This window comes from Pelobates fuscus, chromosome 2 (assembly GCF_036172605.1).
Source record: "Pelobates fuscus isolate aPelFus1 chromosome 2, aPelFus1.pri, whole genome shotgun sequence".
NCBI classification, from domain to species: domain Eukaryota; kingdom Metazoa; phylum Chordata; class Amphibia; order Anura; family Pelobatidae; genus Pelobates; species Pelobates fuscus.
The window spans coordinates 221,476,018-221,490,874 of NC_086318.1; the positions used below are offsets into that span (position 1 = coordinate 221,476,018).

At 45.4% G+C, this 14,857-nt stretch overlaps 2 protein-coding genes across 2 annotated transcripts in view; both read left to right on the top strand.

The window, feature by feature from the left end:
* The window catches only part of LOC134586269 (kinesin-like protein KIF28), a 117,787-nt gene extending 113,229 nt beyond the window's left edge, over window positions 1-4,558 (top strand). The window contains exons 22-23 of the mRNA XM_063441756.1: window positions 458-657; window positions 4,394-4,558. Of these exons, the coding sequence (XP_063297826.1) occupies window positions 458-657; window positions 4,394-4,558 (365 nt within the window). The remainder of the gene's footprint in view (window positions 1-457; window positions 658-4,393) is intronic.
* Window positions 1-7,204, top strand: part of CAPN9 (calpain 9) — a 200,947-nt gene extending 193,743 nt beyond the window's left edge. The window contains exon 21 of the mRNA XM_063443195.1: window positions 7,194-7,204. The gene's annotated coding sequence lies outside the window, so the exon portion shown is untranslated. The remainder of the gene's footprint in view (window positions 1-7,193) is intronic.
* Window positions 7,205-14,857: the final 7,653 nt, after the last annotated feature.

Below are 14,857 nucleotides of genomic sequence, written 5' to 3' on the forward strand. Positions count from 1 at the left end.
GGAATCAAATTATTGTTTTTTTTAATTAAAACTTATTAATAAGAAAAGCTAACTCATAGAATTTGACAGCAGATGAGAAGATAAGAACAATTGGGCCCATCTAGTCTGCCCAATTTTCTAAATACTTTCATTAGTCCCTGGCCTTATCTTATAGTTAGGATAGCCTTATGCCTATCCCACGCGTGCTTAAACTCCTTTACTGTGTTAACCTCTACCACTTCAGCTGGAAGGCTGTTCCATGCATCTACTACCCTCTCAGTAAAGTAATACTTCCTGATATTATTTTTAAACCTTTGCTCCTCTAATTTAAGACTTTGTCCTCTTATTGTGGCAGTTTTCCTTATTTTAAATTTAGTATCCTCCTTTACTGTGTTGATTGTAATAGCCAACTTTAACGTAGCATTGTATCTAACGTGTATCTGGAGTGCCTATTAAAGATTTTCTAATTGTATTCTAGACTCTGAGAAAGCTATAAGAGAGCCTTGCCAAAGCAACTCAGCGAAAAGTGTACAAAACTTTGTTCTGTCAAAAGGTGACCGGTCGTCCTGTCAGAAGACCAGCTATGATGCAGACTTTGCTAAAGCTCTTAAGGTTTTCTACCAAAGCATGAATACCATTAGAGGACATTTTCTTCGTCTAAAACACTACAAACCACCTGTAAGAATATTATCGAATATTAAGTAGGAAATTGATAATATTTGAAACATATGCAATGCTCCTTCATGTAATTTACACACACAAATATTGGAAATTTGACTTCTGCTCATATCCTGTGCTGATATTTCCTATTATCTCTCAACGTTGTTGAACAGGGTTAGTATTTTACTTTCAAGTTAAATATTCCTACATATTGTAAGGAAAATACAGCAATAGTGGAAACACATTGCACATTGCTGACAGCCGGCGGGGAGGGAGAGAGGACCCTGGAGCTCCTCCAGGTCCTCCTCTTGTGAGTTCACTCTCCCCACTAGGACAACCAGGGATTCTCCACTGGACCACCAGGGCTTGAGAAAGATCCCCCCTCCCCAGCAAAGGGAAGAAGGGAGGGGGGGATCTAAAGATTATTTATTATAATTTAAAAAAACAAACACACATATATATATTTTAATCTTCTCCTCTACTCCCACACACACAATAACTTTCACATTCACACACTTCCCCCCCCCCCCACATATTTCCTACCCCATGCACTGTAGCCCCCCCCCACACACACACACACACACTGTACCCCCAACATTCACAAACTGCATTCCGCAGACACACACAAACTGCACCACACACACTGTACTCTTCCACACACGCACACTGTATCCCTCACACACTCTGCACCACAGTTGTCAAACTGTTCTTAAACGGTTTGACTACTTATTCTGGGAGAGCACCTTGGCACTCCAGACACCATAACCACTACATAGAGCAGAAGGGGTTATTGTGCCTGGATTGTTACTTTAAATAATCTACTTGTGCCCCTCCTGAGATTAGGTTCTGGATCCGCCCCTGATTTGTAGAGGTAACAGAGTTCCCCTCAATATTAGTTCTTCGTGTGAAGGAAGAAACATTGCCCACAGTACAGGAACATTCATCCTGAGCACAGGGCTTTTTAACATTGCCGAGAAGCAAAGGAGGAGGTAAAGCACTACCTTCATTTATTCTTACGGAACATTTAAATGCCAATTTCTGTACCTAATCCTGCTCTTCTCCCTTCCTGTGAGGCAGAGCCAGATTACACATTAACGGCATCAGAGGCGGTTCTCTAATTGGGCTATTTAGGCAGCCGCCTAAAGCCTCAAGCTGTCTGGGGCCTCGCGACCGCCTAAAACGCCTTAGGCAGACTGTGTCAGCAACTCGACCTGACACCAGGAGGGGGCCCAGCGACTTGCTTTGAATGCCGCCGGGTGCAAGGCCCCTCCGTGCCATCTACCTGGGAAGAGAGCACCCATAGCAGACACCTTTCTGCAGCTCTGCACACTGCGTGTGTCTTGCAAGATCGGGCCAATCAGAGTGGTGCCACGGGTTACCACGGCAACGCTATGACCGGGTCTCGCAAGACCGCATATCACCACCGGATTACCAGGAAATGAAGGACACTGGAGCAAGGACACTGGACCACCAGGGAATTAAATAAGGTATGCAATCCCGCCCCCCTCCCTCGCACTATCAGCCCCTTCCAGTCTCCCCCCTCATTATCACCCACTCCCAGAATACCCCCTCCCTTCCAGTCTCCCCTCTCACTATCACTGCCTTCCTAGTATACCCCTTCCCTCACACCATCACCCCCTCCTTGCCAGTATAACCCCTCTCACACCATCACCCCCTCCCTCCCAGTATCCCCCTCACTATCCCTCACAGTATTACCCCCACACCCACCAGTATCCCCATCCTCAGACCAGCACCCCCCTCCCTCACAGTATTGCCCCCTCCCTCACACTATCACCCCCTCTCTTACAGTATTACCTCCATCCCTCCAAGTATCCCACCCCCTCCCTCACAGTATTACCCCCTCCCTCACACCATCATCCTCTTCCTTCCAGTATCCCCCTCCCTCACAGTATTGCAAATTAATTTTGTTGGCAAATTATGCTACGACTACAGCCAGAGAGCTCGCAATGCAGGGGCACAAGAAGCCGCGATACTGCAAGCTTCTGAACAATGAATGCAGAGACTAAAGCTCTGCAAGCCCGCCTTTCAATATAGCGACTGCTCCTTGCACACACTACACAGGCGAAGATGCATTTTGCTGCCCCTCTCACCCCCCTTAAAAAAAATGAATGCATCTTCACCTGTATGTCTTGTTGTAACCCCCCCCCCCTTTTGAATTTCTTACCCCTTTTGTGCTCTAGTGTATTTAATTCCCCTTTTAGTGTATCTTACAACCCCCTTTGTATTTATCTTACTTCCCCCCAACCCCTTTGTGTGTCTCTTCCCTCCAGCCCTTTCTGTGTCGCTTTCTTACCACAGCCCCTTTCTTTGTCTCCTTCTCCACCACAGTCCCTCTGTGTGGCTCTTTTTCCCCTCAGTCCGTTTTGTGTGTCCCTCCCCTCCAGATTCCTTTGTGTGTCTTTCCTTCAAAGCCACATGCACACAGGCATGGTTTTCAGGCACACAGTCATAAAAGGCACACAATCAAAGTCATACAGGTACACTGTCATACAAACACAGACATAATAGCGACATATAGGCAGAGCCATACACACATGCAGGCATACAGACATACATACAGACAGAGACTTACAAACATTCATACAGAGACATACATACATATGGAGACATACATACAGAGACATTCACAGTTAAATACTTACATCTGTTCAACGTGGTCCCTGGGGTGCATGCTGTCTAGCTCTGTGGAGTCCTGTCTTGCAGCCCAGCCTCGGCCATGCTAAATGTAGTAACCAACTGGAGGGGAGCGCAGTGCGCTTCCCTTCTGCAGGACAGCTTGACATTGCGCCACGAGGGCCGGTGCGCCCTAAGGCAGCCACCTGGGCCACCTTATGGTAGCCCCGGCCTAGGCTTGAATTTCACTTAAGGGCTCACAAAGTCTAGAGCCGCCTCTGACCGGCATAGATGACCTGCTTGAGCCAAGACTCAGACAGAGGCCTGCACAAGTACAAAGACAAGCTCACTAAACACATTTCACTACAGAAAGCTCACATACACAACAAATTCACATCATACAGTTAAATACACAGAAGCGTATGGGTACACACACAAGATCACAAAGTTCACTAAACACAGCTCACTACAGAAAGCTCACTGACACACACAGGATCACACAGCTCACGACAGGCAGCTCACTAACACACACATAAGCTCACAAAGTAAAGCTCATGGCTCACTACACACAGCTCACTACAGAAAGCTCACTGAACACACACCAGCTCGATACAAACCGCTTACTACACACAAGATCACACAGCTCACTACAGATAGCTCACTGACACATACAAGCTCACTAATACCTGGTACGTCCGCGGCTATTTTGAGGGCTGGAAGTGATCTTATGGTATTACACAATGTCTCGATATCGAGGCATCGTGTAATACCCCCCTACACTGCCGGGGACCCGAGTGATTCCCAATCCCCCTTCCCCCCCCCCTACCCCCACCCCAGGAGGCTGAATTACAAAATAACATGAACAGTGTCCAGATTCTGCAGTATGAATGGCCCCTTTATGCAACCGGACATTTTCCCTTTAAATAACAAAATGGCATTTTGGTGAACTATTGCTGCTTATTGACCCGATTCCTTTTTTCAGGTTGTGCTATATGTCATTTTTACAAAGCCATATTTATAAATATATCAGCTTGTTGCATCACTTTCACACCTTTCTCTCATGAAGGTATTTGTTTGCCTTAATGAATACTTCTAATTGAATTTCACTGTATCTTTGCAGGAGGAAGAGAACATTTACATGCTACGGCTTTTTACTGAAAAACAATCACAGATGTTTAAGGATTTTTGGCAGCAACTTGAATGCTGTATCTGCAAGTTAAAAAATGACGTGGCCGCAATTGTTAAGAAAAAAAAGGAAAATATTGCCTCTAGCAAAAGTTTGTAAAGTACAGGCACTCCTCACTTACCGACTGAGTTCCGTTCCTACAACTAGATTATTAAACTAATTGGTTGGTAGTGTTAATTATGGCAGCAAATTTCAATTTAGTTTTAGTCATATTCTTTTGACTAAGAAGCCATTTTAGTTTTAGACGTATTTAAGTAATCTGAATTGTCTTAGTTTTAGTCTAGTTTTAGTCAAATAATTCTCCAGTGAATTTTAGTTGACTAAATCTCCAGTGGATTTTAGTCAACACAACTAAAATCTAATGGGTTTAGTTAAACCCTCTTTTGCCCATACCACAGCCCCCCTGTGCATTTTGGCGCCAAATTTCTATTTAGTTTTAGTCATAGTGTTTTGACTAAAATTACATTTTACTTTTAGTCTTATTGTTTTAGTCGACTGAACTCAGTAATTTTTGTCGACTAAAATTTGACTAAAATTGTTAGTCGACAAAATTAACACTGTTGGCTCGTAAGTGAGGATCCCTCAAACTGGCGGGACAACCAAGTCTCAGAGGGCACGTCTATGTTTGGGGGACTTTCTTGAACAAAACCAGCAATCTAGTGAGGGGATTTTTCCAGAGACTCAGGGGATTGCCAGCGCTAGAGAGCTGGACGTATGTCTGAGCAGTTGATAAGCAAGTACGTGGTTAAGTGAGGAGTACCTGTATCAGGAGCAAACAATGTTATAGATAACCAATCTAAAAAATAAAACTAAACAAAATAAGAAAAATAGTTTTATCGTATACACTTTCACCCTCTAAGTGTGCGGCCGGCGTTCGTACTGCCGAACGCCACGTGGCAGAGAAAACCGCGGCCATCTTTTTTCAGTCAAACAAAGGCAGCGGGACTTGGTCGTCGAGTGTCTGGAACTAAAATTGGACACTCGACTTCCCGAACACCGGTCCCAAACGTACGAACGCTGGAACTATATGTACCGACTAGCTAGAAGAGCGCTCTTCGGTACATTTGTGTATACGAATGAGGGGAACAATCGCTGCTAAGAGCCAGGGGGATTCGGTTAGTATTTATATTAGTTTTTCTCCTTTTTCTAAAGTGACCGGCAAAACCCCACGGACCTATGGAACTATTTTGTGCAGCCCACCCACGGTGAACCGGTCACAAAGGACTTCCATGGTTTTTGCGAAACCCTGAACCGATCTGGGTGAAATTTAAATATGTTGGTCACCCAGATCGGGGCTATCAGGGGACATAGGAATTGTGGGGATACCCCATGTATAAAGGGGTGTTCCAGAAATTGGGGAAAACAGTGATTTTTCAGCCTGGAGATAATTAGGTTGTTACTGTATCAGACCTGATTATCTCCAGGGCTAGGGGAGGGAACTATATGTTTATGTTGGGTGTGTTTTATATTTTTACTGTACAGGATTGGATAAATGTTACTCCTCACTGTGGGATGTCCCCTTGCATGGGGACCTGCATAAAAAGCCCTGTATGTGAATAAAGCTTAGTTCTACTTGTATCCTGATCCTGGACTCTGACTGTTATTTGGAATTCGTATGCTTTACTAAGGGAATTTTATAACATGACAGGAGGCTTCGTATTTGCTTAAGTCTCTCTTTACTAGAACTCCACAGCAGCACAGAAAACAACCAATCAGAAAAAAGTTAGGTACTATAAAACTCCCCTCCCCATGCATCATTTCCTCTTTCTTTGCTGCTCCGCATCAGTACAGGTCAGAGTACCTCTGCCTCCTGCTTATAGTGGGTGGCTTTGGGTTTTGTTCTTATTTTCAGTATTTTATTTTCTATATTTTAGATTGCCCTTGTGGGATTTAATCTATGTCCAGTTATTTATTTTGCCCTTGTTAGATGTATTCTTTTCTATTCTGTTATATATCTTTGTGGGATTTTATTCCAATATACTGGTATATATCTTTGTGGGGTTTTTATCCCAATATACTGTTATATATCTGTGTGGGTTTTTACTCCAATATACTGTTATATATCTGTGTGGGTTTTTACTCCATTATACTGTTATATATCTGTGTGGGTTTTTACTCCAATATACTGTTATATATCTGTGTGGGTTTTTACTCCAATATACTGTTATATATCTTTGTGGGGTTTTTCTTAATGCCTGTACTTCAGGCTTTCACTGTATTTTCCCTTATTTGTGTATGTTTGTGGGGGCTTTGGGGTCCTTGCTGTCTTTTCCTTAGACTTGTGCCCAACCCCCTGTCCGTTTCACTTTTCTTTGTATGCCTGCTTTTCTCGGTTATGTGCCCTTGCCTGGCGCTGTGCGTGCCGCTCGGGGGCTTCAGGAGGCTGACTACTCCTGCCTCCTTCGACCCCGAGCTCCGGGACCGCGCAGTTTCATCTCCGGCGGTCCCATGTGGTTTTCCGGTCGCGGGGGCACTCGCGTACGCAACACGAGTACCCAGCGGGCGGATCTTCTTCCCCACGTGGCCGCGGCCGCCTCCGCCCGCGGACCGCGTGTGTCCGACCGGGTGGGGGAGAGTCCGACCGGGAGGGAGTGCGAACGCTCGCAGCCCCTCCCCCGTCGGTGCATTACTTGTTGGAGGTCTGCCTCCACCAGCTCAGCGTCTTTACCGCTGCACGTCAGTTTTTGCTTTGGGGGACCTAATACAGCTTTGAACTGACACCTTCTACATGGGACATTATTTGACCTTTACCATGAGTTCTTCTATATCCAGGTGTATGTATGTGTGGGTGTATGTATTTGTATATATATGTAGATATGTGTGTGTGTATGGATGTTGAGATATGTGTATATATGATATCTTTTTCTGGATTGTAGTACAGCCTATAGACAGTATCCATATAATGCTCTGTCTGTGACACAGACCTTATTTTACCACTGGCTCCTTACTTCATACACTTACTTCCAGTGGGAACCTGTACCCTGCATACACCATATCTACTGTATCAGGGGCCTTCGTCTGACCCCCTTTTCGCATGGTACACCAGACCCTATTATGGCAAACAGATTGCTGTGCGTTTTTGCTGCCAGTGTATATCACGGATTGCTGGGTGTTTTACTGACAGTTATATCACAGATTACTGTGTGTTTTCATGACTGTGTATATCACGGTTTGCTGTGTGTTTGCTGATGTATATCACAGTTTCCTGGGAGTTTTACTGACTGTTTATCACGCTGACAGTGTAGATCACGGATTGCTGTGAATTACAGACGGATACTATACAATATTTTCAGATATGATGATGGTATCTATATTAATGATGGAAACATCAAACAGATCTGTGTGTGCAGATGCATTCCTATTCACAGTTTAAGGAGAGTATCGCTCAATGTAGCTTACTTTCGTGGACGGGGTAATCACTGAAACTACTTCCGCTTATACCAATACAACTGGGATACCGCTATTTGCCTGCTGGGCATTCAGGGACCGCCAGTCCCGGTTCAAGTTTATTCTCACGGCATTACGCTGTCTAAAAGGGTTGACGTCTGGGGACCCTATGTCAGGGTGCTCTGAGGATCTACAAAATTTTGGGGAACTCTACCCTAGCTCAGAGGTCCCCATTACTCTTCCAAGACCCATGGTAAAGCGCTGTGGATTTGGGTAGCGCTATATAAATAACAGATACTCATATGATATAATATACAACCCAGGATTGGCCTGCTATGTCTGTGCCCCATTGTTTGGCCTGCTTGGTCTGTGCCCATATGAACGGCCTGCTATGTCTGTGCCTATAAGAATGGCCTGCTATGTCTGTGCCCATATGAACGGCCTGCTATGTCTGTGCCCATAAGAACGGCCTGCTATGTCTGTGCCCTTAAGAACGGCCTGCTATGTCTGTGCCCATAAGAACGGCCTGCTATGTCTGTGCCCATAAGAATGGCCTGCTATGTCTGTGCCCATAAGAATGGCCTGCTATGTCTGTGCCCATAAGAATGGCCTGCTATGTCTGTGCCCATAAGAATGGCCTGCTATGTCTGTGCCCATAAGAATGGCCTGCTATGTCTGTGCCCATAAGAATGGCCTGCTATGTCTGTGCCCATAAGAACGGCCTGCTATGTCTGTGCCCATAAGAACGGCCTGCTATGTCGGTGCCCCTTTTATTGGCCTCCTATGTCGGTGCCTATTTGAATGGCCTACTATGTCGGTGCCTATTTGCTTGGCCAGCTATTCTGTGTCCATTAGTTTGGCCTGCTGGGCCTGCTCTATTGGTGCCGAACCCCTTTTGGCCTCAGGCCTGGGGGAATATCACTGAGGAGAAGCCAGTGCCCACCAGTGACATGGAAATAGGCAGGTGTCCGGACAAGCACCATTGCCATACTATCCGAGAGGACACTAATATACGGCCATCTGGATATGGTAGGTAGGGTGAAGGCCCTAAACCTCAGACCTGAAGGGCAAGTTTTCCTATGAAGACCCCGGACACACATCCGCGGTTTGCACCAGACCGGCGACGGCACATCTCCAAGGAGAACTTTGCACAGGCAAGGACCGGTACTCAGACACCTACAGGAGAACGCGGTGTTTTCCTTGTCTTTATCAACTAACTCCGTATCTGCCTCCCGGTATCCATATAGCTATCGGTAGTTATTCCTGCGTAAGGTTAGCTCCTGGCCCTGTTCAGTGGGGCTTACTTGTCTTGCCTTCCGGCCTGCTATTTGCCTTCTAGCTGAGATAGAATTTGCGTTTTTACTCGTATCTACGTTATTGTTGTCTTTTTCGTTTTCGTGACTTCCTTTTCCTTTCGCTCGGGTCGTCGAGAGGCCTGACTTGACCTCCTCCGACCTCCCGGGTGCTCGTGGATTGCGGAGAACGTCTCCAGCTTTCCTCAGACTACCAACGGTCCGCCTGGACCCCGCGCGCGCACGGGATCTGGACGGTCAGTTGATAGTTTTCCATCGTTTTCCCGTAGATTACCCTCAGCCTTGCTGATACTCGTATTTGGTGTACCCTATAGTTGGTCACCCTGAGTCTCTAGGGACTCTAGCTTGGATCACAGGAGGGTGCGGCCCTCCATCACTTCGATCCGAGAATATTTTATCTTCTGGAACAGAGAGCGAACCCCTCTCAGATACGTAACCGGACACTGATTTGTTATTAGAGGGCGCAGCCCTCCCTCAACCTCAGCCAGAGACTGAGCTGGATACAGGGGTCATGTGTGGAGGAAGCATTCTCATAGAGAGGAACGGTCACGGATGCAGACTCTACTGTTTGGTTATTTACGGGTGCGGCCCGCTCAGGCTATCAGCCGGACGTTAGCACGATATTTGATCACATTAGTAGAGAGCGCGGCTCTCTCATACACTCGATGCAAGATATCCATATTTAGACTGGATCCCTCTAGTCTATCTCCGGTGATGGAGGGATATTCTCACAGAGGTATAACAAGGGGTGACTCCCACTTATTTATACACATTCCTGGAGATGGTACGGCTATCGGATGGAACTCAGGTATTATGTGAGTGCAGGTTTGGGTATATTCTGCACCATAAAAAGCAGAGGATTGCTTTCTGTTTTTGGATATCCAGATCATTGTGAACAACTGCTCAGACAGTTTCTCCCATATTTATGTGGCAGGAGATACGGGGACCTTCATGGAGCAAACGGGCTCTGCCTTGCTCGGGTAACACGATTAAGGAGGGCCTATTACCCGCTCTGAAGGTAGAAACCGTACGTATGGTTCACATGGTAAGACCGGAAACCCCGGTTTGTCTTGACCTCCCCGGTCATCAGATCTTGGGATAAGATGGCAGGACTGCCCCGTCTCCTCGAAACGCATACCTGGTGATCAGGGTTCGGAGATGGAGGACCCTCCGTCTATACTCTAGTTATTCCTCACGGGAGCCGTTTTGTTGGATTCGCGCTACCCTACTTTTCAACTATCGTCGAGGAGACCTACGAGACCTTATGGTGATACCTGGTATACCCCGACTCCTACACAGACATCTTTCACTCTTGGACGAGGGCATTTCTGGATGGAAATCTGCGTTCCTGTTTGCACTTCCCATTCCTTTGAAGATTTCTGGGATTCCCTATTCCCAGAATAGTCGACCACCGTTCCTCCACTCAAGTTCAGTTCGGAACCCTGAATGGACGTCTTTTGGAGCCTTTTCTCTACGGCGTCCGCCGTTTACACAGTCCGTTTGGAATATTGGGATCACTTAGTATACGGCTGGTTTGGACACACTCTCATTGTGTGCGTTATGAATTTATGCTCGGATGAGACATCCCACCGGGTAGGACAGGAAGGTACGAAAGATCCTCCTCGGTTTCTATTGCGATTTTGGTGGTGGTCTTCGGTGCATTCCTTGAGATTGGAGATCTCCCTGCAAGGCCGCATCGCCGAATGGCCCTGGCACGATCGGAGGAGCCGCCTTACGGGTCATGAGTTGAGACTTGTTGTCAGTTTTCTTCTCGCGACCCTAAGTCCTAGATCGGATTTTGAAGTTATACAACTACAGGAATGTGGCTAATAGGTCAGCTTGCCAGCTCATGGACCGACTTCTAGGAAACAGGTTGCTACACCACGTACAATGGATTTACCGACGGAGGGTGCTTTTTTCCGTTTTTGAGATACTTCGTCGGTTGGCATCTTCTTTGACCTGTCGACTGTCCTTTATCGTATTTAGAATGCCCAATTAGGATTACTCTTATATTTCCTGGAATAAATACCAGCGACACAAAAAGCGTTGGATTGGTGAACTGAGCGTTGAAACAGCAAATACGAAGCCTCCTGTCATGTTATAAAATTGTAGATTATGCTAGCTTTAGTGTACCTATAATCTTAATTTTATTAATGACAGGAGGCGAGTATTTCCCACCCATTCTTGTCCCTCCCTTGTTTAATGTTATAGTTTAGATTATCAGGTAAGTATGCAACTCTGTTTGTTGTCTCTGCTACCTGTCGCTTGTTCCTTATGTCTGTGTTTTTTTCCATAAATAGGGTTGGGATATTTACATATTAGGTTAATTTGGTTGCTACATTGGGTACCTACATGTTTATTCAGAGTACATTTCATTGGATAATCAACCTGTTCGATTCTGTTTTTCTCTCGTTTCAGTTTACAGTCCATCTACACTATCTAGTTTGACGGTTACACTTGGATGGTGGACATCGTTATATTCATCGTATCTAGGACTTAGTTTCTTCCCCATGATGTTCTCTGCCTTTTATTCTGTTTTGTCGCAGCTTGAAAGAGGAAATGATGCATGGGGAGGGGAGTTTTATAGTACCTAACTTTTTTCTGATTGGTTGTTTTCTGTGCTGCTGTGGAGTTCTAGTAAAGAGAGACTTAAGCAAATACTCGCCTCCTGTCATTAATAAAATTAAGATTATAGGTACACTAAAGCTAGCATAATCTACAATTATCTTGTGAAGCTATTTGTATTTCGTATGGATTTCGTTCCTTGGGACTACCGAACGGAGGTCTATCTATAGTAGCCTCTGGCGCTTCGGGAGGAAACTACCGAAAGAGGTTTGGCTAGACGTGGTTTCCTTACAGACTCCTATACTCTAGGCTGCCCTTCCAGCTGTCATCCCCATTCCCCACTGTTTTGCCTAGCCTTAATGCCCTGTCCAGTTTCTGTAACTTTAATTGGCTATTGGGCCTCTGGATAAAACTCCATGTAGTTTCCCCTGTATTTGCTTGCTTTAGTTTGTCATTAAGCCTCAGGATTTTACTCCCTTTATTTGCTTGCTTTAGTTTGCCATTAGGCATCTATATATTATTCACAGTATTTTCCCTGTATTAGCTTGCTTTAATTTGTCATTACGCCTCTGGATATTAATCCCTGTATTTTTCCTTGCATTTGCTTTGCCTTGCGTTGTGGCAGACCGCGCTGTGCTCGCAGCGCTCTCTCCACTTCGGGCCTGCAGGAGTTGTTCCTGCTGCGTCCTCGCTCACGGTGGCCATCTTGAATCTTGCGAGGTTCACAGTGTCCATTTTGTATCTTGTTCTAGTCCATTATGTTAGTATCTACAGCGTTTTTACAGTAACAAATCTGTACCAGACACACTATAAGACTCACACTGCTCCATAGTGCCTGTCAATACAAGGAATCATTCTGTTACACTGATACCTCACATATTGGTCTGCCTGTACTCCTGGACCTACTGCTACACTGCATACATCCAGGGACGTTTTAGCCGCGAGGCAAACAAGGCATTTGCCTTGGGCGGCATTTTCCAGGGGGCGGCAAAAAACGCCGCCCCCAAATGCCATGGGCAAATGCCTTGTTAGCCTTGCAGCTAACTGACATGCTGGGCGGGCGTGCAGGCTGCTGGGCTGGCGGGCGGCTGGCGAGGGAGCACTTCCTCTGAGCGGTCTGCTCAGCTCCCTCGCCAGCCGCCCGCCCGCCCAGCAGCCACTGGACCACCAGTGAGAAAGAGAACCTCCTCCCAGCATTCCCAATGGTAAGGAGGCTGGGGGAGGGGGGGGTTTAAAAAAAATTTGTTAGTATGAGTGAGTGTGTGTGGTGTGTATGTCTGTTAGTGTGTGTATGTCTGTTAGTGTGTGTATGTCTGTTAGTGAGTGTGTATGTCTGTTAGTGTGTGTGTATGTCTGTTAGTGTGTGTGTGTTAGTGTGTTTCTGTTAGTGTGTGTGTGTCTGCTAGTGTGTGTCTGTCTGCTAGTGTGTGTCTGACTGTCTGACTGTGTGTCTGTTAGTGAGTGTGTGTGTCTGTTAGTGTGTGTGTGTGTGTTTCTGTCAGTGAGTGTGTGTGTGTGTGTGTATTTAGAATGAGGGGCGGAGGGAAGGGCTGAGTGTGCGTGGCGCGGGGGTGGGGGATGGGAGGGGCGTCTGAGTTTTGTCCTGCTTAGGGCAGCACAAAAAAAGTATACACCACTGGCCATATCACTTCATCAAGGGGACACACAGAGTCTCATACTCGCCAAACAGCATGGGGAGCAAAGAAACGGTCACACCACAAAGCATACATCCCCACCGCCCAAGGCACTCGCACAGGACCGGGAGGCAAAGGCGGAGTCCCTGCAACATCCATGGTCCGCGACCCCAAGGCCCCATGCATCCGGATCACTATGGTACTGGACTGTGCTGCCTGCCCGGAAGGTATAGGTTAACCCGGGATGTAAAATCGAGTAGACATATATGGTGATATCTCTACCGGCTGTCTCGTTTGAGGACATTGCCACTGACACCACCTTTTTAATGTATGTTGCCGATGCCCCTAGCATGTGTTCAATGCATAGTTCCCTGCACCTCTACCTATGAATGGCATCACACCAAACGTTATTGGTTATGTCTACCACTATTGCATTATTATTTCTTACAGAAACCTTGCGCCCTATTGAACTGACTAGCCTGTTACCCCTAGCATGCAATAACCAAATACCCACACTGTCTAGCATTACTCTCAAATTATATTTCCAAGCCAAACATACTACTCTGTTGGTACCTCATATATAAAACCTGAATCATACCAAACGTGTTACAATATTACAGTTATGTTTTTCTTTAAGTTACATATATATGTGATCTCTGCTAGGCTCATAGCCCATAAGCCTCCTCATGTACAATGCCTCAATCAGTTAATCCGTTTAGCATGCTAGACTAAGGGCAAGTTAAATGCTACACATAAGCTGAGGATAAAAATTAGCGTTGGTAAACCAGCCTGTTAACCTGTCGTTGATACCTATATACACAGTATATTAAACACACAGTGTTTAATGTCTCACGATGCGCAGTGTCACTCTACAGACATTAATACACTATTAAAATACTCTGACAAGCCGCTCAGAACCATTTTGTTATTCACTCACTAAATAAACTTTTAATGAACCGTCTTGAAACAAGCAGGGATAGTGCACACAAACAAGAATAGACTATACGTAATGGAGAATCTAGATATGATAGCAATGTTATGCTTAGTGATTTTCCTTTATATTTTTAAATCACACAAATATGGTATGCCTTAGTTGATTAAGCAGGTGACACTAGCACCTCAATACATCAATCAGTTAATATGATCCTGCCTTACCTTACAATAGACACGTTGGTTTAATCGTTGTGGAAACTACTTTATAACATAAAATCTAAGAAAATTGATAATTTTCCTTCATTGAAAACTAAAATGTTAATCTTTGTTCAAACTTATCCTTTAAAATGTGCCTGTTCAACGAATGCCACAACATGTAATACAAATGACTGCTAACTTACCCTGATGTCGCTGTTGTGGCGCACCAAGGCTACTTGTTAATTTTGTGCACAACAAAAATAAAGAATTTAAAAAAAAAAAAAAAAAAACACTGATCAGTGCTAAAGACATTGTAAAAAAAACAGCCGCAATTTTTTATTTTTTTTAAGGGGAGGGGGTGGGGGGTG